Source organism: Apaloderma vittatum, unplaced genomic scaffold (assembly GCF_000703405.1).
Source record: "Apaloderma vittatum isolate BGI_N311 unplaced genomic scaffold, ASM70340v1 scaffold5830, whole genome shotgun sequence".
NCBI classification, from domain to species: Eukaryota; Metazoa; Chordata; class Aves; order Trogoniformes; family Trogonidae; genus Apaloderma; species Apaloderma vittatum.
Window position 1 is genome coordinate 96,136 of NW_009693903.1, and position 25,187 is coordinate 121,322.

Genomic DNA, 25,187 nt, shown 5'->3' on the forward strand with positions numbered 1-25,187 from the left:
AAAAAATTGCAAACATTTTCTTATTACACAGGTATGTGATGTTCTATTAAATTCAGGGCTGTAATCTTTTTGTAATCGTGTTTTGTAATTCCTGATGCTCTTTATCTACATGAAGAAGCATTCACGGGCATTTCACTTACTATTTATTAATAGAAAAACTAATTAACATCTATTTCATTTGATTAATCCATAATGATCAGTCATTTAGTTAGCAGTAAGTAGATTTCCCTAAAGCTTTTTATCTATGAAGACATATGAAACTTCTAGAACATTGCCTGCAGACTGCAGCTAACTTCTTATTAGTTCACCTCTGAATCATCTGTCTTTACAGTACAAATTCTGTCCTGGGATCTCCAGATGCAAGCCCCAATGGCCAGGACAGGCTGCAACTTGAAGCATTTACAAACTGCCAACTTGTTGTACGCAGTATCAGAGATGTGTTCTAGAAAATTTCTGCAAGGGATCTCTCCAGTAACTCAAGCTCCATTTAAATCACTGAAAGTCTTTTGTGTCAGTTATGTGAGAATTCAAATCGAGCCCCTTTGGACACAATTTCCATCAGCAGACAACAGTAGTGAGCGATTAAGATCTTTAAGAGTCAAGGGAACTGACCTGCCTGTCCACCTCACAAGGAAAATCCAAAGATACCTGAAGGCATACCTAGCACACAGAGAAACACAGAAATTACAAATTTCAAAGAACACAACATGTTTATTTTTCACCACTACTAACCAAAATGGCACGGTTTGCATCATATTCTAGCATGTTGTAATTTTTAAACCAGAAAGGCTCAACTTCAAGTGCACTCTGTGACCCTCTAAGGTCTCCTGCAACCTGAATTATTTTATGATTCCATGATGCTTTATATTACAATGCTTTTGAATGACAGAATAAGAGAACAGCAGATTCCCATATGCATGAAACTGGAGGCAACAAGTTACCAAGACATGAAGTATTTCAACCCTGAAGGATCTACAGCATTCTTTTCTCAATCATAGCAGCAAGTGAATCTTAAACCATTTGTAGTACTGGCCTGACAGCAGTGGAGGCTGCAGATCGGTGTGTGTGCATGTAAAGAAACACAATTTCAAGGGATTTTCTGTCAAACTATTTAAGGAAGATTATGAATATCTGAACAAGAGAAAACAAGGACCAGAACAAAAGCTATCCTGACTGCAAAACCCTAGCAACAGCAAAATACAGGTAAAGGCTTTCATATGCTCTTTAGGATGACAATTAATTGAAAGCAAAATCAGGTACCAAGGAAAGTATGCTTTTTTGTGACTTTGTGTTCTGAGAAAATAAGAATTTTTGAAGGCATGCAGAGCAGAGAGTACTGTAAAATAATGTACCCAGAGCAGAGTCCCACCTGACTGACCCTCTCAGAAAATTGACTGTTCTGCATCTTCCTGTCATTGTCACCATCTTCAGTCTGCGTCACAGGCTCCTCTGTTATTTCAAGACACTACACAAAAGTATGGAATGATGTGAAAATGTAGCACAAAAAAAAATACTGTGATATGAAACATGCATAAATAAGTCAGTGGCATGTCTTAAAAGAAAAATAAAAAAAGCCTGTAATACAAAGTAACAAACACCGAGTTAGATTTCTTCAACAAGATCAAAGAAAATTAATATAAAACGCAGGAATGATTCATATTAAATACAGTGAAACTTCATCTTACACATTGCTTCATTTTTTTTTAACCCTTTCTCCTTAGAATTTACAAAAAATATAAAAATTACTTAATCTCTTCTGGCAAAGGACCTCTATGTCCGGTCATGTTCTCATTGTGCCTACTTTAATTTCCAGTTTCTAGAATTTATTTTCATTTGCAACACAATATAGGCTCTTCTCCAGCACCTAAGAAATAGATGCTTTCAAAACAAAGCCCAGGTAGCTTGCTATAGGCTAGGAAGATTTACTGTATCACTGAAGATTAGTCTGGCGCATCTTGCCTAAACTTGCTACTTTGGTGTCAAATCACCTTTTTCTCCTTTGTTTCCACAGAACTCAATCCATCTCCCATCACTACCATTTCCTGAGCAAAGAGGAGGAAGACTCAGCTTTCTTAGTAGCAGAATCCAATCCCTGAGATGACGGCAAGAGCAGAATCCCTGGTTTGTGGGACGTTACACCTCGGCATCAGATCTGCAAGCGAGGGCCAAGACGCGTTGCTCCTCTCAAGAGCAGCGACGACCGCAACAGAGGGAGCTTCACTTCTACACAGCCCGCGGGGAACATTTTCATTTCGCTTACAACTCACTTCTCTTACTTAGTCTGCTCTGGAGATGAGGGCAGAGTTTAGCCTTGGCTCTATCTGTTTAATACTCATCATGAGAAAACCTCTTATTTCTATAAAAAATTACTATATTTGGCACAGCCTGTCAGAAAACAGCCTGACAGTCTTTTGTCCCACTTTGGGATCCACCACAAGTGTCCTGCAGTCACCACATTCCCTCGCTCCCCTGAGATAAGACCAGATCAGACATTTATATCATCTTGGTTTATAGCAACATTCTCCAATCTAATAGAAAAAGACAGTTATTTAAGATCTTTGCTGTTAAAATCTCATTAAATAGTAGAAATGTGCAAAAGCGACGGTAAGTATCAACGATGCTCTGCCTAACATGCCTAACCCCTGAGCAGGACACAGCACTGACGCAGAGGATTCAAACCTGCACTGGATAAAAATTTTCGTCTTAAAGCACTTGTGGCAATCACCCAGCATTGCTGTGTGGAAAAGCCCCATTTCGGTGTGATTGGAGCTAAAAAAAAATGTACCTTAAGTTAAGAAAAGCAGAATCTTGAGCACAGTGACAGAAAATTGAGATTACAGGTACAGAGACTCAGATGAGGGACTGGAAGGAAAGAAACTGTTGCTTAGGGGTCGTGGATGGGATATTTATAGCGCTGGAACGTACGGCATGAAAAGAGAAACCTGCTTCCCCCGTATCACTTGGCTCCCAGCGCGTCAGTTCAAGCGCAGACAAACAGGATTCTGCAAGGAGCTTTATTTTTGCTTCCTAACAACGCTGGGGGAATCGATTGCATGTGTGGGGTTTGATTTTTTAATTGAGCATTCATAGAATGTATACATATATATATGAAATAAATGAAAAAAGCCTTTGTTATCTTCCAATCTCTAGCACTAGAAGCAACTCTACTGGTTTTAAGTATGAATTTTAGACAGCAGAAACTGGAAGGTGCAACATATTAACATATTTGCCTTTTACTATTATAAATCTATATTGAAAACTAACTTCCGAGGAATGTTAAGTAACTTAAAAGTCACGTTTTAATTATGTTGGTATTTTTACTCAGACTTGTTTTTCTAGGACAACACGAAGCAAAGAAAATCTGAAAGCTGAAGGACAACGCAGATAGCACTGTGGTATATAGCAAGGGCATGCATTATAAAAAGATCTTTTTGTTGTAATTGTGGGAAGCCAACAGTGCAATTAGAAAAAGAACTGTCAAGGTTTAATCTTAAATCTGAAGATTCAGGACAAATCCTGCATTTGTGTATTAAACTTATTTGCATATAGAACTCATCCGCTCAACGCAACCACATTTTACGACTCAACATTTTTCTCAGGGCAGAATTAGGTTTAATAAGTGATGATTCTCAGAATAAAACCATTGCATAAGACCAACAGGTTACAGCACACTATTACAACTGAAGCCAGTTTGAGCCTGGTCCTCTGGTCCCGGGTTTGAAAGGCTGAAAAGAAACTTTGTGCTCCAAGGAATATAAGTTAATGTTCAACAAAATATTAAAAGAAAGAAAGTATCTTGAGGCCAGGAAAAAAGTCTACCAAGATTAAGCTGCCTGTTTAAAGTATTTCCTCAGAGACTGAAAACCTTGAGAATGTTTTTCCTAAATGAACCAGTGCTATGCTTGGTTTGCAAAGATCCCTGGAGCCCTGAAGGCTGAAATCAGTGAGGCTGCTTCTCTCAAAGCAAGCAGATGTTCAGAAGACAATAAAAAAACCCACCTTTTTCTCTCCTCTTTCTCCCTCCCTTCCAAATGTGAAGCCAAGAAACAGAGTACATGGGGCTGTCACACCTTTGGGAGATGCCCTGCAGAGGCACCAACACGCAGATTCATCTTATTTGTGCTCAGGTTCAGTTTAAGAACCCGAGAAGGATACATCTTCCTGCGTCTGTCCGAATTCCTCTCATAGCACGTATGTTCGTGTCAACACAGCACTACCTACCAACAAATTCTAGCCCAAAACACATGGGACAAAATAGAACTTAGGGGTTTTTTTTTAACAATGGCTATTAATATGCAAAAGATTGTTGTTACAATCCAAGTTGCCATTTATTGTCAAGAATAAAAAAATGGTACCTTTTAAACCGAAACCTTTTAATTACAGATTCTTTCACATTTGAGCTCCACAGCACTATTAGCATTCCAGCACAGGTTAAAACACCATTTTTACTTTCCTATTTGCTCTTCCAGAATACTGAGCTTACTCATATTTAACAAGCTTCACTCTTTGTCGTTCTCCATCTAATGTCATGCAGGCAGCTTCCTGAATAAGCAGTCCTGGGGAGTACTTTTCCTGGGGGTACAGCCACGGGTGTGCCCAGCCTCAGCCTCCTGTCACGCTGGCCTCAGTCCGGGACAAAAGAAGGGAGCACTCAGCAAGGAGGAGTTCCTTGCCCCTCTCACCTTCCTACCACAATGCTGGCCACTCCTTGATAAATGTCTATATTCTACAGGAAGGAACAACCATCACTTCAGTGGCCTGAAGTGCTCTTCTCTCTCCCTTTGGCTACAGGGAAGCCCAGTAGTTTTGCAGATGCAGAGGAGAGATGAACTGAGCTCTCACAGACACAGTGTGAGAACAACTCTTGAACAGTAGACAAGCAGACTTTCAGTAATAACTAAAATGTTATCTAAGATATTGCTTTCTTTGTAAAATTAACTATTTCCTCCCCTTTCAATTGATAAAGCAAATAGATCACAGATCCAGTTAATGTTTTAGTCTGTATGTTGTTCCCTTAAAATCAACTTGGCACATCACTGCACTCTTGCACTGGAGCTGATTTCTCTGTTGTGCTAACATCTTAAAGTTGTTTACGTCATTAATTTCAAAAGTTATTATGAGGAATTAGCAACCTGAGCCCCCAGGGTTTTATACGCGTTCTGCACTGATGTAAATGACTCTACAAGGTACGCCACATGTGAGAGTCAGATTCAGTACTTCAGAAAACCTACCTCACTGTGGTTTAATGTTTTTAGCGCTTCCTTCCCTTGAGAATTTGTTGCACAAAGTCCAAGCTGTTTTTTCTTAAGTTCTTGATTAATTGACTGCAGATCCTTAACCATCAAGAGAAGGTCAGTAACCTAAAAAAAAAACACAAAGGAAGACCAAAACTGGTAACATCCATACTAGGACAGAAACAAATTATGATCTGTAAACCTCCAGCTAAATGTAAACTGCAGAGTTGGAAGGCCTGGGTTTCTGTATCTGCTCATGAGACAATCTTCCTAAGTATGAAAAAATTATTATAGATTTATAAGTTAGTGTTCAAGAAGTGTTAACTTATAAGACTGTAGTTTCCAGCTGCTCAGCAGCAAGAAGAAACCCGAGGGCACCTCACACCAACAGGCTGATTTGAGAAGAAATATTTCAGCACCAAGGAACTGGCGGCACAGGAACCAGCAGCACTCAGAAACAACCTGTTCCTCTATCTCAAACACCCTTTATGAGCCACTAGCACTCCGAGTGGTATCACAGATACAAAATCTGACTGGACAATCATGGTTAAAACTGTTCAACAGACATTTTTGTCACAGGCTCATGTCAGTATCTCAAGAAGTCAATGTTTGCAGAAGAAAGTGAAAACTTTTTATTAGACCAATTAATATATTTGGGAAAAAGAGAGCAGCTTTCAGGCATACAAACCCTTCTTCAAGCAGGAAATTGTTTATAAACGTCACTTGCTAACGAGTTCCCTGAACCTGCTGAAGGGAATATGTTCAGAGATAAAAGTGGTATCACCCCAGAATGGGACCGGGACACAATCTGGGGCTTTTTTATTGACACCTGTTCAGCGTAAGACAAACTTCTTTACTTTGGATTACCCACCTCCAGATTTTGCACACCTACCTACCATGCAGCTGGCCATGAGAAATATAAAACTTATGTTCGCTCCCAAACAACCATACTCAAATTAATTCCTTAACATAAATTGGTGCATGCATCAGAGGTCACCGCACAGGACAAGGAGTCAGAAGAACACGTTTCTGAACTCCAGCAGTGATGTATTGTAAGGCAACGGTCTGCACTTGTGATCTCTGCGGATTTCAGTTCTCCTTATGTAGAAAAGAGACAACACTACCTCAGGGTTACTTTATAACATGCCACACTTACCAAAAGATTTGCAAATCCCAAAATGGAGTGTCCTATGTAGAAGCACAGACATCACAACCATCTTCATGATTAGTAAAGGTGCATGAAATACATGTTGTAGGATACTTAACACAAAAACTTTTTGAATTGTATACTTAGGATGACTAGACTATGGTATTGAGTCTGAAATGTGAATCCAGGTGTGCAAAGATCACAAAACCTTTGCAGTGTGCCACCTGTCTTTCAGCTGATTCTGAAGCTCATGTGGTCCAACAAAGACTAAATAGTTCATAAAAGGTGGATTACAAGCCACAGAAATGAGAACTTCAAATTCTGCCAGAACTAGCCAGCTCCATCTTTTTGTGAGAGATATGCAGACTATAAACAAAGCAGAATTAAGCCATTAGATACACTAAGTAACAAAAAGACTGATACCTTTTTCTTAAGTTCTTCAAGAGACAGCTGGTCTACCTGTAGGCTTAAATGATCTTGCTCTCCTAAACAGATACTCATATAAGACGTTTGATCTCCACAGAAAGACAGTGTTTCATCTGTCAAAATAACCAAGGACAAGAATTATTTCAGAAACTCTCCTTGCAGGAAAACAGCATAAAATGCAAAGACAGGACTTTTCAAATAAGAACCCGCTAGTAAGTCTGTGGGAGGCCACCTAAATGTTTCATCCCCCAAAATAAGCTTTCTGTTTGACTGAACAAATTCTGTCCTCGTATTTCTTTGTGCTTCTGAGACTCAGACATGCTCTATGTTCTGCGGCTGTATTTTCTGTGGTTATGTGCATGAGTTGTGAATGTAATTCTGAACTATAATTTGCATATTTATCATTACAATTAGAAATAATTTTTAAGGAAGGATAAGTAAGGAATGAACAGTTATTCGGTTTCAACTACATTTTTACGAACATGAACTCTCAAAGTGAAAAGCTGGGTTAGACATAGTTACTGAATTTACTTTGCCTTTGGGTCAACAGCTTGCATTAATTGAATGGAAAATAGCTACTTACTCATTTCCTCTACAAGTGCAGGAATGATTTGTTATGTTTCAATAAACATCTGTTCATTTACAATACAGATGACAGTTAATTCTATAAAAGTATCTCATTAGACAGGGAGAAAGCATATCTAAATTAGGGCAAAGAAGAGGCATCCAAATCCCACTCCCAAGCTCCCATGGCTGCTGCAAGGTCCCAAAGCTCCATAAACGATCACTAATTTTCAGAGTCTTCATTCCTAGCAGCCTCATCCTCAACACAACAGCTCTTGAGAAGCCAGGAGCATCCATGAGACCCTTTGGCCTATCCTGAGTGTTCATCACCTTTGTGCTTTCGAGGTCGGAAACTCTGAAATGGCAGAAGGCTACCCTGTCACTTAGCAGAGCTGTCAAGGCAGTGACGTTAGAACTGAAAATCTAAGTTGAAAGGGGCAAGTGAACAGGCTTTATTGCTATTTATAGATCCCGATGGAATAAAACTGATAGATCTGTATATTCGCAGCAAATACATTAAACAGTGTCCACTTACACTATTCTTTTCTTCATCTAAGTATACAGCAAAAAGCATCGCTAAACAAGTACAGTAAAAAAGCTAGAAGGTAAGTTATATTTAAAAGCTCCACTATTTCTGAATTACAAAATAACAAGAGCCCTGGCTATTTTTTTTTTTTCTGTGGAAATATTTCTTCTGTTTGGAGGACTCTAGTCACTTCCTGAGACACAAGTTCTGTACCCAAGTGCTATGAAATAACTAAATCCCATGGTCAGAAAGTGATCCCATGGCCACAACTTTATTCAAAGCCAGCAATTTCTGACTTCTGCAGAAAGCAGTAAATTCTGCAGGTACCAAATTGTAGGCAGTTTTACACAATCACTGCAGCAGAATTGCCATAAAATTAATAACATTTGCTGCAGGGAAAGAAAAAAAAGTCCCTCTGTATATGCCCTGATTGCTCAAAGACATTCTGCTACAAATCCCTCAAACAAATTTTGGTACAGAAAGCCAAAAATAAGTCTTTTCACACCTTTTTCTGCTCTCAAACTTTTCTTCTCCATCACAGTAAACTGACTGTAATAAATGCAGTTCTCTTTTGTGCAAGAAGATCAGGGAAAGGGATGGGCTGCACATGTATACAGACCTTGTCGGTTTTTAATGTCCTTAATCTGATCTTCTAAGATCTTCTGTAGATTCCGATTAGCTAAAACGTCATCTTCTAGTTGTTTTCGCAACATGAAAATGTTGTTTAATTCTGTTTGCAAGCTATTTATACTAAAAAAAGGAGAGAAAAAAAAGCTTCAACGTTTCGTTGTGCATTTCAGCATCTTTTATACACCCGTGCTTCCACAAGGAGCCCATTTCACGTTGGCCATCATTGTTTTTCATTACACAGTTACATCATTTTGATGTGTAAGAACAAACAAATCCCCACATCGGAAGACAAGACTAAATGTTTACATTATTTGCTGTTTTGAGCTGTGCTGCTTGTAAGTCAGCATCAACAGGACAGCTATATTCTACCAGTCAACTTCTGTGTAATTCCTCAAGGAAAATCTAAATTACTAACATCTGAAGAGTACGCCAGAAAAAAATATCATTATAGCTTAATCCTGATAGCTCTGTGTATTCCACTAGACAGTGACCATGGCAACTTTGTTCTGTGGCTACAGAACTATACAATATATTCTAATGCTCCGCTTCAGAAAAAAGTAGAACACAGTGTTACATTGAAAACATGACCCAGACACATCTAGCTGCTTAATTTCTTCATTTAACCAACACCCTGTAAAAAGACCTTTTAAGGTCTAAATCACAGAATCACAGAATGGCCTAAGCTGGAAGGGACCTTAGAGATCATTTTAATCCAGCCTCCCTGCCACCGGGGATCTCAAGGATGGTGTAAATGCCAAAATTTACAAATGGGAAATTGTCAAGGTGAATTAACTCTTTAACAGCTTTCTTCTGAGGTGGCCACCGCAGCTCTTGCTTCAGCACTAGCCTCTGCCCCTCAGGTCTTGCGGTGGCAGGACCTCTGGGTGCCCCTTGCTAGATCTTGCCCATACCCTGCAGCAACATCGACCAGACCTTTCTGATCAGTCCCTAAAAAGAATTAAGTACACTAAAACCTGAAATTGTAATAAAATGAAAGAAATCGGATTCAGTAACAAACAAATAACAAGGTGTTACTGAACTCGCAGTATTACTTATTTTCACATTTACTTCACTCAGGACCTCTGTACTTTAAGATAAACTAAGCTGCTGTAGAATTTCCACTTCACTGAATTAAATGTGGAAGAATTCAGGAATCTTTTAAAAAAATGTAAATCTATCTTACAAGAGACTGTATAGGAACACATAGGACATCCCACTTGTGTGAGAATAACAGCATATCGTAGAAACACATTAATTAAAAGGCAGCATGTATGAGAAGACTCTCAGTCTGTTTTCTGACAAGTGTGCTGTTGTCAGTGTTTCCTGCAAAAGAAATTAGTGCCTTAACCAATTTTCCCTCCTTCAAGAGAATTTTTGACGAGAGAGCCCTCTTAAATGCTCAGCAAAAATGAAGCCTAAAAACAAACCAGCATATTACTAGAAGCTAAGTAAGCACATTTTCTCCTTTTCACGAGTTAAAGATTTTCTAAGAAAAAGCATTGATTCCCTGCTTGGAGAGACAAGAAATGTCTTGGTCTTGACATCCGGTAGCTTATTTTGAAAAATATCATCCAGGTTGCTTCAAATAAATAATGCCTACAAGAAGATACATCAGCAAGAAAACAGATGTTTGCATAAAATCCATGTCACTGCTGATGGCAGTTACACAAATGAGGAAGCTGAATTTATCTGCAGGGCTTGTTTATCGGCTCCCCAGAACTTTGGGGGTTCAAGTCTTCCTTGATGAGATTTACGGCCCATCTCAGCCCATAAAACAATGAGAAAGAAGAAGACCCGCCTCCAGCTTCCAGCTCTGTTGTTGAATCCCTGCACCGCTGGGAACTGCTGCCTAACACGCGCCGCCCCGCGCATCCCGCAGCTCCGTGTCCAGAAAACAGAACTAATGATGCTGCCCCAGATCCTGCAGAAGCTAATCTCAACGTGCTTATCACCCTGATGACTAACTACAGTTAGCATTTTCCTAATTCGAAAGGTATTCTGCAAAAAAACTAGTATAAGAGCTGCGTTAGTTCGCTGTCTTTACTAGATGGTGTTGACAACTGCCTCAGCCACAGAACGTGTTTCAGTGTCAGGACACGACCTCCCTATGAAATATTAAAATAAACTGGTGTCTTCCCTCATGGGCTGATTGTTCAACAGAAAAGTCACAAAAAAAACATTGGTCTTTTCCCAGAGATAAGAAATAATCTCCATAATCTCACTTCTGTCGCTATTTCTAATGGAAAAGATTTGAGCATCTAGAACAGCTTCTGAGCTGTGGCCAAGCACAGGACGGCATCACTATTAATCCGCTTAATTCAAATCCCAGATCTCATCTACTCTAGTGCTATTCACTTTATGGTTTCCAAAATATCTTGGTCTATAAACCAACTGCAAAACACAAACACACATTCCCACAAAGCGGGCAGGTATAAGCCACTGCCTGCATGCAGAACGAATCAGGAGCTGTCCATACCGAATTAACATATTTGTAATTATAACAGTAATTTTTTTATAAAACATTTATTTCACCTAAAGGCTAATAATTTCCGTTAGCTTATCATAACGTCTCCTCCTCAGCTGCCAAGCAGTAACAGGATACAAAGTAGGCCACAGATCTTTTTCTAAAATGTAGTGTTCTTTGCTTTTAAAAGGTTAAAAAAACCTTGCTCCTGCCATAATTCTGGATGCTTACATGGAAAGAGTACTATGAAAACTTCAATTATTCTGTTTTGTTTAACCTTCTCCAAAATCTTACTGGCTTATATTCTCATCAAAATTCTCACAGCGTCGCTTCTAATATAAGCATTCTCTCCATTTAAGAAGTAAACCATGGCAAATCATCCAGCATCCAAACGCTCACTGTAATTTGATTCTTCCCCTTTATTCCAACACGGGACACAAACCTCTTGAAATCCTGCTGCTTACTTTGGTTCCTAAATGGAAATCCGGCTCATCTGATATTTCAATCCAAACAAAAATATTTTCAGAAACATTTAAAGTATTTAGATAATCCAACCTTACTTACAAAAATATTTCTTTTTAAGCAGACAATTGCAGCTCTTTTATACCTTATGGACAATTGGCTGGTACAAAATAAACACGACTCCAGTTAAGCTGCGCCTTTTGTCACAACGTCTGACTTTTGGCCTTTGAGACGAGATCATCCACCAAAATAGAAAAAAAGTCCTTACCTATCTGATTCTTTGAAGGTCTTCACTAGTGTGGAATAAATACTTTGTTCTCTTCTTAGAGCAAGGATCAGCTTTTCATATTCGGCTTCTTTATTTTCCTAAATTAAAAGAAGAACTCACTCAGCTTACTATGTAACGTTTTAGTTTTTACCTGTGTCCTGGAGAAAACGTGGAAAGAGTAGAAATCCCAATTTGCTGAACAGGACTGCCCACCTCCAAGCCTAAAATAAATCTGGAAATTATTCAAGATAGTTAAGCCCAGCCATTATTAAAGGAGGCAAATACTGTTCTGCTACTCACCTACCCTGAGTCCCACATCTCATCATTTTTATCAGAGGCTAAAAAGCTTCCACCCCAACCCAAGCATCCTCCTCCTCTCTGCCAAAGTTCCCAACTCACTGACCCTGGCACAACCTGGCAGGCAGCAAGGTGACAGGAGGGGAAGGGAGGGGAGGGAAAGTAAGACAAGCCTAAGCTCCAAGGACACATTTGAGAACGTTTTCCTAACAGTCCTCTCTTGTTCTGCTTAAAATTGGTTTTCTTTGAGGGACGGGTTTCTGCAAATTCTGTTCCATTTCTGAACAGAAAAGAACTGTACCGAGCTGACAAGCAAAGGATGAGCCTGTCGGATACACACTTGTTGAGCTTTCTGGGCACTCACCCGGGTCACCACAAGCTGCTGCTTTACTTGGGCAAAGAAAAGAAAATCGTTTACCTGCAGTCTTGCTCACAGAAAGTACATTATTATTATTATTATCAGGATAAATCCAGATTCTTACGCTACATTCTCAGTAAGGATCCACTGATTTCCCAAGACATCTTCACTCCAAAATAACCACACAGCCACTTCTTCAGTGGGAGGCAAAAAATGCAGCTCTTTAAAGGAGTATTTGCTTGCACTTATTACCTATTCTGCTGTCTCAGAAGGGAAAATAACTGGGATATCAGTGGCAAATTTAGATGTATTAATGACAGACGTATTCTGCCTCTGTTTGAGAAGAACAGGAGGCCTTGTTGCCTCTCTGTGTTCTTTCTCAACTGAAAACCGAAAGGAAGAATAAAAAAAGGGCCACAGCTAAGAGGGAACCTCAGCTAAGGGGGAATCTCAAGAGGTACTAAATCATTAGTGAACAGATCATTAACAAGGAAGAAATCTACACCCAGGAGTTTTAAGCAGCTGTTATTACTCCAATTGCAATTCCTACAGAAGGAATTGCAACAAAAATTCAGCTACAGCAGAATCTCGTTAATTCACACTAACGATGCAAAGACTGTTAATTTGAAAAATTCTGTATTCTGCAAAGTAAACAGCACAAAAGCAAGGGCAACTGTTGTTTACTTTTAATTATTTACACTCATCCTTCACAGTATGCTCGCAAATATGTTAAATAATATTTTGCAAGTCTAATCAAGTTTTGATCAAATTACTCCCATTAAAGCAATCTGCATGTCAGATCCCACTGCCGAGGCAGCAGCAGCTTCTGCCACCAAACGCTGCGGATGCTCTGAAGAAGTGACCTTGCCGTCGTGCACATTCAGCTCGCGGCGCTCCTAAGGGCAGCTGCAGCCTAACAGGTTCCAGTGCAGTTTGTCCAAGCAATATGAGTCTGCGCATGGGGTGTAAAACACCGCGCTTCCCATCGCATTTCTTTTCTAAATGAGCAGAGGGACACGCAGGAATGGCAAACAGATGGACGTGGGTGATCCAGAGTCCACTGATAAAAAAAAAATAATCTCACAAAAAGAAGCCATGTAAAAAACCGACATCTTCCAGCCTGATTTAAGGAGTCTTCGCGACACGTTGGAATCTCAGCCTTTCAAGAACAATCACTGAGCACAGAACACACAGATTGCAATTTAACTTGGAAAAAGTTTGATCACAATGACACTGATCAATGACGTAGAAAGCAACAGGAAGAGATAAATCTCTTGACTTAATTTAGTCGGGTAACAGTTTGTTAAAAGTTCCAGTGAACTCTTCCATATGTCTGATTCAAGCCTTGCAATTATAACTGAAGACATTACAGAACTACATCCTAATTAAAAGCTCTTTCTGAAGCACTGGCAAAGTAATATCGCTCTGAAGAGTTTCGGGTACACAAATTAGGTGTCACCAATTGTTCAGGGTATCCGACTGCTGTATTAAGAAAGCAGTGTTATACACAGACCCATGCTCTGGTTTCCTATGGTTTTTTTAGAATACGTGTTAATTTAGTTCTACGTTTGCACCATAATCTCAGTAAGCTCATGAAATCCTCCAAACTCTTCTTTTTTCCTGCATAATGCAGACATGAGCTGTTTCTTAATTCCAAATGTCACAGACCATACACAAATTTTTAAATTCTGAATTCAACTATCCAGGTAAAGGTTAGCAAAATCATGACAAAGTTTTCTTTAGTCTTCAGAATCTTTCATGAATAATAGCGATGAGAAGATACAGCTTGCATATCTTTTTTTATTTTTTGGTCCTTTATTACTGTCATTTCTAAATAAAGTGTAGGAGTGAATTATTCCAATCAACTCCCTAACGGTACACAAAACATAAGGCAGCTCTGTAACTTAAATAGACCATAATGCTGTGGGAGTTAATGAAACATTAAACCTCTTGACACATGGTGTGAGGGAAAATGTGTTAGAGGAGATAGCTGCAAGACATCCAGGACCATATTGCAGTGAAAGATTTATATTCCCACGAAAGGAGGCAATCTAATACATTAAAGTCTATATTTAAGTCTGAAACACGATTGCTAAGCAGCAGTAGTGGCAAACATAACTTATTTTCACTAAAGGTTTCTCAAATTGTAAGCAATGAAAGAAAAAGGTTTATACCTCCACAATAAATAACTTATTGGCAAAGTCGCAAGAATATCCGGCTGCCTCCCTGAATGCTCTCTTGCTCACAATCACCATCAGGATGACTTCTTCATCTCTGAAGGTCAGAGGACAAATGACTGAGTGGAGGCCATATTCCTGATTCACCCTCCTGCCAGTACCAGAACTTGGTAATTTCTCTTATAATTGCAGAAAACTTTACGTAGGGTCTGCCCTAAGTGAAATAATGGCTGCTGAGATTAAAATTAGAATCACGGGATGGTTTGGGTTGGAAGGGACCTTAAAGAACATCTAGTTGCAAGCCCCTGCCATGGGCAGGGACACCTTGCTGCTACACGCCACCGAGTCACGTGTCTGAAGATGAAGGTTACTACAGCAAAAAACTTTGTTAGTGACTTTGAGAAGATCTTATGCCAGTCACAGAAAATGTCACAAAGCTCTTGGCTCCAAGGAACTTACAGCCCTTCTTGGTGACACACAGGCAAGACCAGTGCACTAGAGACCTCCAACCATCACTGCATCAGGCTAACTCCTTTACGATGACATTGCTGCTAAGATGGAAACGGTGAGATACATCAACCACTTCCATTTCCATCAGCCAGCCATGCTCAGTGCCACCAGCACCGTGTTTAAAGCGTGCGAGAAGACAGGGATATTGACAAAAAAGATTGCTGTTCGCAGCTGTAAGCTGTAAGTCAGAAACTGAACTATCACCCTGTTTATGTGTTTACAACATCAATTTCAAGAGACTGAAAGCAGCAACCGCAGTGCGCTGATCACTATTTAATAGACAGGGCACTTGCATAAAAACCAAAGCCAACTACATCGCTTCCCATGATCAGGAGGACTCAGCACCGGCGCGCACTCTGTGTTCATTTCATCACCTAAAACACGCCTGCGGTTCTGAAACAACTGCACCCATTGCAATCCTCCCGACACCCATCGCTCCACAGCTCCAGCCACACCAATAACTTCCAGGCATTGGTTGTAATATCTCCAGCTGCAGCAAATTCCAGGACAACTGTAACATGAAATTCTTCAGCTCCCTGACTGCACGGTATTAACTCCCTAAATACAAGAGTAATTATAACCAAAGTCAAATAAGTCGCTGATCATAAAGGAATGAGACTTGTGTCCGCAGAACCAGGGATCTGCCTGGCAGTGCAGCAGCTCCGACAGCTCCTACTGCAGCCTCCTGGGGTACAGAAGCTGCCCCTCCCAAAAAGAGAACTCATGGAGAGGCTACATAACAGCAAATCCACAATTTTTTGACACTTAGAGCTATCAATTCAGAATTAAAACTCCTACCACTGTGGCCCCTTACTGCAGCAGATGCTGTGTGCAAAGCACAACAGAACCCAGAAGCACAGCTCAAGGACTGAGCAAGAGCCACTTTTCTCAGCAGCAAAATGAACCACGCGGTCTAAAAATCTGTGTTAGAAGCATATTTACCTAACGAACGTTCCAACTAAAAGAGCTTTGTAAGTATAGGAGTATTGGTTGTGAGAGAAGCACAAAAGCAACTGAAGTTTTTGAAATTAAATGGAGTTCGCTACACTTCCAAATTCCTTGGCTGTAAAATATATTTCGTTCTGAGACTTCATAGACACCAGAGTCAGCAGTTGCATGACTAACCTAATTATCAGTGCCCTTGCACACTCTCTCTCTAGCCCATGACAGTGGCTCAAGAATCCAAACTCTAATTAGAAACTGTCATTTATCTTTCCTGGCCTGGCCGAGGCACCCAGCAGAGCTTTGGATGTTGGTTGCTTTAAAATTTATCATTACATTAAAATAAAGTAAAACGATATGATGAAAGAGAGAAAGTTCTGCATCTCCCAATTCAGTTTCTTCAACTTTAAAGATCAGCGGGGCTAGAAGAGCTCGGTTTCTGCTCTCTGGTGGGGAGGATCCAGCTGTGCATTTGTTGAGAGTTGGTGCAGCACTGTAAAGTCATCAAAGAGTCCAAGGCAGGCAATGAGAGCAGAGCTCTGGATAATCCGTGTCCAAAAAACTTATGATTAATATTCCAAAGTGGGGTCTTCCAGGAGATATTTTGCACAGAGGTTGAGCTGAGAGGACAGTGGGTTGTGATTAGGTATTGCTCACGGTCACTGAGTGAACCAGCAACAGAGAAGCGATGGTGATGAGCAGGTGGGCGCTGGCTCGTTGCCACGCACAGCTTCACTTGCCGCGCTCCTCTCTCCTGGATGAACACCTGTACTGGAACCAGGCCGTGCAGGGGACAGCTAGTGTCTGATTTTCATTAATTCTCTATGATTTTCCATCACGCTGGGGTCCCTTTGTGACAGAAGTTATGAGCATGCACTGCAGTTTGTTCTACAGAGCCCGAATTTGCACTCAACCTTTCACAGACCTTTTTTTCCTCCCTGAGTGCAGATTCACATGGACTTTGACAGACTCTGCGCTGGCACCCGGGCAAACAGCGATGCAGCTCTGTTACTCTGAGTTTATCAAATAACCCGTGGCTCAACATGTGCTTGCATCTCCCTTGTTTAATAATAACAATGCCCACAACATATTAAGCAGCTCATCACTAGTGCATTCAGAGTACGAGACAAGCTACAGCACTCATGGCCATCAGCTAACCTTATTTTAAACTTCCTTGAGAAAACTCATTAAAGACTGATATATTATTAAAGAAATGAAATGGCTTTCTCCATTATTAGTATATACTAGTCAAATTCTTTTTACTTTGCCTGATGCTTTTGGAGACCTTACTATACTGGGCTACAAACAACACAGAAAAGACAAGAAAATACCTTCAAAAGCAGCTTGCTCGTTCATTAATCTGCAACCAATAATAAAAAAAATGCACTGATGGAGTCAGTAAGTGATTCAAAAACTTCTTAACAGTACCTGACCACAATCATGAAAATCATATGACATAACTATTAATAAAATGATTGTTAAGTTTTTAATAAGATAGAACATTTTTATATGGTGCTGATATGAAGGAAAACCAGCCCCTTGCTACTCTGGTGAATTACAACGCAGATGAGTCCACACCTTGGCAGCCAAAGGCAAAATTCTTTTCAATTTGAAGGTATTTATCTGCAAATGATCAGAATAATGGAAAAACTCACCTCTAACTCTCTGACTATACTGATGATTGACTGTTGAGACTGTGCAGCACATTTTTCCTTTACTAAGCCCTCATTTTTCAGTTCAAGTTCTTCATTGGCTCTGAGAAGGTTCTTGTACTTGTTCAGGAGCTCCTGCAGTTCTGCATCCTTTTCTTTTACTGTTTCATCAAGTTTCTAGCACAAGAAAACAACAAGACTGTTTTACAAAATTTACTCTAGTTTTGTATCGCAAAGTAGACAAACAAACACAATTCAGGAGACTATCCAAGGATGATCTGGCACATGTTCTTTACCCACCTCACAGAAGAGGGGCTCAATTTAACAAATAGAAGCAGAAAAAAGATCAAACAGAAGCTTTCCTCAGCTATCCAATATTTGAAGTACTAAAAACTAAGCCAAGGCATACATCTTGGTCTTCAGATTTAGAGCAACCTCAGCTATTACTCTTTGCATTGCTGGCTGAATATCTCAGGATTTTTCAGGGTTATACCTCCAGCTATATAAAAAAAAAATGAGCAGGGGACCGTTAACATTCAGGCAGCTTCCTTCTCACATACGTCATTTTGAATGGGCTCCAGAAAAAGGACGTATCGGTATCGATACCTATTCCTCAACTGCTAGTTTCCACACAATAAACTGAAAATCATAGGCACTTCAGAGATTTTGAAGCATCTTACCACAACAGCAAAAATTCTACATAAGTATTAGTAAAGCTTTCTTCCTCCTCTGTCCACACGCTTCATAAAACCCTAACAAGAAATCTTGTTGAATGCCACACACTCTATAATTACATGTCTGTTCTGCAAATACAGTGTTACAAAAAGTGAAGGATTATCATCAAAATCAACATTAATTCCAAATACAAATGTGAATTTTGTAATAATTCCTCATCCAAGATCAAGCGATAACTTTCCATTTTTCATTTCAACCTACGTCTACCCACCTGAAGCAGTAGATTCTTTTGATTGACATTGTCTGTCAGCTGCTTGATAACTAGTTCTTGGCTCTGCAACTTCTGATTGCTTTCACTCAAAAGACTATTGTAATGATGTTCAACTGCCTTTTCTTTGTCAGTCATTTCACCATGTAATTTCTCTAGTTGATTTCTAAGGTCCTACAAAAAAAAAAAAGAAACATCAAAACTGCATATTTAGCAAATCAACTTTAAGAAAACGTTAACAGCCCACATTATCAGCTTAACTTTCCATTGCTTTACATTACTTATATCACCAAGTAGTCTAGAGAAAGCATTTGAGCCAGTATCTTTCTCTTGACATCAATGGATAAATTAAAGACGAAAAACTTTTAGATGAGGAGGTGTCAGTATTGTCTTCTAAAAATCTAGGTTGTTACGGTTTAAATGCTTTTTATGCAGAATGACTGGATTCCAAGGCTATGGGGAATATCACACACGTAGATGCTGCCGCTATGAGAACGAACACTCACTTCTGAGTCAATTTACTTCCTGGCTAGAAATAGAAGGAAATTGGTTACGGGTGATTCAGTTTGTCATTTGCTCTTTTTCTCATCACACCGTGGAAATTCTTGCACTAATATTGTATTACTAGTTACTTTTGCATCAAAGAAAAGGTCAGAAATGTTAAAACATTTTCTTTTGACAAGAGCACAAACTTCAAATGATCCATCAGGCCAGTCTCATGATCAGAAGTTGTGAACAGATTCTCTCTCAGTTCTGGCTCTGTTAATTACTTCCTGCACCTCCAAGATTAGTCGCATCATTTCCACATCGCAGCTCCCCATCGGAGAAACATATACTTCTTGTCTATTTTGCTTCTAAAACGCATTCCTACTCCTTACATTTTGCTAGGAACTGGAACGATCGCTAAGTCGACAAAAATACATATTAAATTATTAGCATCTAATTAATAGTCTGTTCCCATTTCAGAGTGAAAAATACACAAGAGCACAAGGCAGGGGAAGAATCTGTAAAATGCCTTCCTGCTAACCTTTCTCCCACCACCATTGTTTGCATCACCTCAGAGTTCTGTGCTCATTTTTTTGGAAATTTCAAGACTGTCAACTAGAGCATCGCTCACATATACACCAGCCTCATTTTATAAGCTTTTGCTCTGCAAGAAGATCTGGAGCATTTACTGTATGGATTGTGTGGAAAAGGACAAAGAGAAACTCGTAACAAAGGAGCTGGTTTCTAAAATTAAACAATGAAAACATATAAAGACTTCACACTATCTAAACTCCTCTTCAGACCTAAGGAACCAGGTAACACAGCCCACATCTTAAATTCATGTTTTCCATTTATTCCCAAAAGAGGCCCATTTGTGAAGTATCACAAGCCCTTTAAATAGTTTGCACATACGGCAGTCACCTATAAACTTTGCATTTACCTCCACTAGGATTTAAAATTCAATAGTTGGTTCTTATTCTGAGTACAAAGAAATACTACTAGTGACACTTTAATTGCAATCTCTTTACAAACTGTTTTATGTCCTTTTCTTGACTTAATTACCTTGCTTCATGCAGGTTCACATCAAATCCTAACATCATTTTACTACTTCGCTCTTTTATTTCTGTTTATTTTGCACATTAAATACAAACTGTCATTTACAATGCTTTTTGGTTTACTCACTTAATTTTAGTTTCATTACCGGGATTTAGCTCAGAAATCCCTAATGGCTCCCAAAAAAACCTCAACTGCTATTTGGTCTCAAAGAACAACTAAGCTCAGACCTTCAGTTCTGCAAACTAATAAAACCAGTTTTTTCAGGACCAAACCAACTACTTGTTTGACTCAGAAAACTGAAGAATCGCAGAATCCAGTCCAAGTTTTGGCTGTGTATACAAACTCTCAGATATGTTTCTTCCTAACTACAACTATAAACTGCCGTGTCGCACAAGGGCTTTTGGAAGCACTGCAAGCCCGCTAACTGCAAAGTCTTTTGACTTCAAGTTATGGAACCCTTCCAGTGGGTCACGTTAAGCCTGTTCAGACACAACACCCGAACTGGAAGCAGAGGATCAGCTGCAGCTGATCAATGCAGTGCAAAGTTCACTGCTTGATTTCTATTTTTACATTGTTTTTCTGCTATTACATCACAGAGAGGCTTTAAGTGAATACATTACCCAGCAGATAACTAAACTTCAAATGAATACTTTTGATCTCTCTGCAAGTGGCCAACGCTCTGTGACTTCTCTTTATGAAAACCGTGAACAGCTTTAAGATGACAGATGTGCACAGATAGGCAAGATGTTGCTGCAACGGCTGCATCACACCCCGATAGATCATCTCAGTCATCTGGGTGTACAGCACTTGTCAGGTACAGAAACTCTGCTTTCCCCTTTAAAGTAGCAGAAATATTATGGCTGGTTTATGGAAAGGGGCAGACTGACAAGACATACAACTGTGGAAAATGAAAAAAAAACCTGTGGGAGATTTGCAATTTGCAGATACTTGCCTCTAATACTTCTGCCCCCAGAGCTCTCTAAACCCTTCCCAAAACAAGTGAGAGCTGAGACTGAAAATTATCGCCTTGCATGAGCTAGAATTCTTTAACATGCAGAACTATCCATCACTACAGCAGCTTGCTTGAACTCATCGACCACTCAAATTGTCTGGAAGAAAAATCTATCGGTTTCTATACATTGAGTTGCAAGGGTAATACAGTACCTACAGCTCTCGGAGCATCAACTTCGCACTTCCCTCTGCCAACCTCTTTCCCAAGAGACTTTCCTATGATTAATGATAGTTGAACTAAGAAAAAACGAATGTGAAACACTATAACGTAGAAGTCTGGAGCAGAGGCCTCCCCCTCCTTGTCAGGTGGAAAACAGGTTGGTGAATAATGAAGTCGTGAAGCTCCAAAACCTCCCCCTCAGGTTAACCTGCAGGTAGGAAGACTACATAATAAATTCTGCCTAATGAGTTATTCTGCATCTCCCCAACTAACTGATCAAATATGAAAACCTAGTAAAAACACCCTAATTGTCTACATTTAAGCCTGGAGAGAGAGTAAATACTTAAGAGTGTTTAATCATGTAAATTTGAACAAACTCTTCGATCAAGAAGCGCTAAATCTCTGTTAAATACACAGAAACATGGTGGACACAAGCAACGTTAAGAATGAGTCGATATTTATTCCTCAGGAACCTTTTGTAAGGATATATCCTATATATGTTTCAAAGAGCCTAAAGTGATGCTGAACTCCTGTGGAACAGCAGCTTCTGGAAAGGACAGAACTGAAAGAGGTTTTGCTTTTAAAGGGGACCTAGTAAGGAGCCAGAGCTCCCACCCTCCCTGAGGCAGGGACATTCTTCAAGAACATCCATGCTCATCGCCCCCCAGGACTCTGAATAGCGGGGCTCAGGCTGTGATGTGGATGGTCAGCTCACAGGTAGAGGTCATAAATAACTTAATTTAACCTTCTTCCATTCCAGGACAGCGATGCCCAAATCACCTTCTCCAAACAAACTGAGTTCACAACAGGGCAGAAGTATTTTTTCTGGATCTCTAAGGTTTTGGTTTGTAGTGGTTGTTTTTTCCTGTGGTTTTTTTTTTTTAAACTTTATTTTAGTTTTTTAATGAGATAGATGCAAAAATTTGGATTATCCTAATTACAGCATATGAAAAGTCATTGAAAATTTCCCTGTGAGTGAAGAGCTAAGAGAGCAGTTCATTACAGGCTTTGAGGGCATTTTCTGCAGTTAATGCACATTCTCCCTATTTTTATTTTAACAAAATAGAAACACTGATAAATAGGTGTTCTTGAAATATGAATAGAACTGAATTGTTAAGGCTGTCTCATAAAAAGTTTGCATCAGTTCACTGAAGTCATTTTCTATTTGTCAAAGAGCAAAACATCACAGCATATTTTTTTTACTCCCACATATCTACTACTTAATGGGCAACATTTCACAGGCAATGTTGCTATATCCAACTGTACTAGCAACTCTGAAATTGAAGCAGCTGTTCTGCAAGGAGTAGGAAATAGGTTAGGGATATAATTTTTATAAGACTGCTCATCTTTTGGCAGGAATGTTTTTCCCCAAGGAGCTAGTCATTTACATGAAAAACCTGGACATAATGGAGTCAAACAGGCTTCTGTGATACCAGAAACTCTGAATCTCCTAGCAACTCCCTGCTCAGCCCTATTTCTCCTGTCTTGCCTATATAAAGTTATATTTTAGCTTCCCTGAAAGATGAAAAAAGTTCTGAATAGTGAAGACAGTTAAATATAAAATACTTTAAATCAATAAAATATGTTCTTTGTGGCTGTTTTACTGACAGGAGCTATCTGTTCTTTCTCTCCTTAACCTCAACACCCTGAAAAAATTTCAAAGCACACCAAAGATAGAGACTTTGTGACGACAGCCTAACCACAGTTGACAATCAACCAAAAATGCAAGTTAAATTGGGGGCAGGAGAGGGGGAGAACAATTCGTCTATTTGTAAGTCAAGAGATCCCTCTACTGGCTTTACGTGATACTGCAGGAACCGCAATTTCCACCTATACCTGCTTTATTAAGGTCCTTATTTAATAATTGAGCCAAAACGTCCACTGAATAAAAGACAAGCTCATTGAATCTTTTCTGTAATTTAATACTAACTGAAGAGGAGCAGACTTTGCACACAGGCAGGACTCGACTCGTTATGCAAATGCAGCCCCAATGGCAGCAACGGTGAGAAGACTTCACAAAAATCCACGTGAGAAGACACAGAGGTGAGAAGCACAGGTTATGTCAAACACGGAGCAGAAGGAGCATCCTTCTTTCAAAGGAAGAGAAAAAGAAACCTGACCATTTCCTTTGTTACACGCTGCGCGTGCTGGCAGCAGAAGTGCTTATCTGAATGCTGACAGCACCGTAAAACACCCTCAACAGGGTATGAAGCAAAATTAACGAACAGATAGAGCACGTCGTTTTTCTGTTAAATTGTTATCAACCAATCCTCTGCTTTGTGAATTTTACAAGCAGAAATTATGAAAGTTACAGCCTTCGCAGTGATCCTGTTATGACAGCAACAAGCAAGCTGACGTTTGGCTTAAGGATGAAAGAACTGGCGACTCACTCATGTCGTGCATCAGAGCTCAGAAGAAAGTTTAACTCCAATAGCGTCCTTTAAGGTAATTTAAGGTGACTTATAGACATGTAACAAGGCAAATACAGCAGAAATATAAAATGTACATTGTTGTGCACGTTCAGATTCTCCCATCAGAAAAACTGAAACCACTTTTATCGCTTACAAAGGCCAATGATTTTTTTCTAGGACCCAAGATTATCAAGATGATATTTATTTTTAAAATATTTTTGTGTGCAGACTACATGCCAGAATTTTCCTCAATCTCTTTGGTCACATTCTTTTGAACACTGGCTTTAGGTGAATGCATTTACCTTTCCAAACAATTATTTGAATTAAATAAAACTAAATTCATTAGAAAGGATATGCTAGAAGTGCTAAATTACATTTTAAACTCTATGAAATAAAAGAAAAAAAGTGATAATAACATTAATAGTTTTGTCACTTCTGCTCTTCTGTAGTTGCGCTTCATCCAGCTCCTTCTCCATTTTCTCTCTTTCCAAAGCCATATCATTTAGCTCTTGATCAGTCCTTTTAATCCTCCTTTGTAGTTTACGATTCTCAGCATCCTTTGTGAGGTTTTCTGAACGCAGCTCCGCTAAGAGGGTCTCTTTTTCCATCAAGAGAGCTTGATAATCCTCCGCACCCTGAAACACAAAGCACGCATTCAGGTTCTGTAAGGGGATTTTGTAGACTGGAAGTCGTTACTCCTGTTGCGTCCAAACCCACTCCCCTGCACCTCTTTTCAGTCCTTCATAATCGTGGTGCAAAAATACAGCAAAACGACAGTTACTCACACAAGAGGGAAAACATTACACTGAAAAATCTTCCCACCTAACGTAACACAGCTCTCTATTACATCCAGAGCAGGACAACAAAACCTTCAATAACTAAGAATTAGATAAATGTTGATCTGCAACAGAGTCCAGAGTGCAAATGGGAACATATTCTTATTATTGGTTCCCAGAGCTCTTAGTAAAAATAAAGCTTTCTATTTCTGGGTCACTTTGAAATCCAGACTAGGTGAAGTAGCTACCAAGTCCTAAGTGTATTTTTAAGATGAAATAGCAAGTCTGGTTTAGGCTCTTCCCCACCACAAACTGTAACAACTGGCCTCCAAGTCCCTAAGAGCTGACAGGAGCCGTGGGCTGTGCAGCACAACCTACTCACAGAGAAGCACCTTCAACCCAAGTTTGTAGCTAAGTAGCAGGGTAATGAGGAGAAGGGCTTGCTCTGTCACCCACCATGCAATATGGATTCTGCGGACAGGAGGGATTAGTTGCACACTTTTTAAACCTAGAACTTTGCAGAAATAATCAAGCTCTTGTAAAAAATGAAAGGGTTCAAATTAGAGTGATAATTTCAAAGCAGGAATTCCACGGTATGAAAGAAGTAAAAACTGACACACAGGCCAAAGGACCTGAAAAGAAACAGGATATGCTTTTCTCAGTAGAGCACACTTAAAATTTGGGCTT

General features: G+C 39.6%; 1 protein-coding gene across 1 annotated transcript in view; it reads right to left on the reverse strand.

The window, feature by feature from the left end:
- Nucleotides 1–25,187, reverse strand: part of CDK5RAP2 (CDK5 regulatory subunit associated protein 2) — a 73,253-nt gene that overhangs the window by 34,881 nt on the left and 13,185 nt on the right. Inside the window, 9 exon segments of the mRNA XM_009865395.1 lie at nucleotides 581–660; nucleotides 1,370–1,465; nucleotides 5,232–5,360; nucleotides 6,805–6,920; nucleotides 8,517–8,647; nucleotides 11,722–11,819; nucleotides 17,661–17,834; nucleotides 18,604–18,774; nucleotides 24,141–24,359. Of these exon segments, the coding sequence (XP_009863697.1) occupies nucleotides 581–660; nucleotides 1,370–1,465; nucleotides 5,232–5,360; nucleotides 6,805–6,920; nucleotides 8,517–8,647; nucleotides 11,722–11,819; nucleotides 17,661–17,834; nucleotides 18,604–18,774; nucleotides 24,141–24,359 (1,214 nt within the window).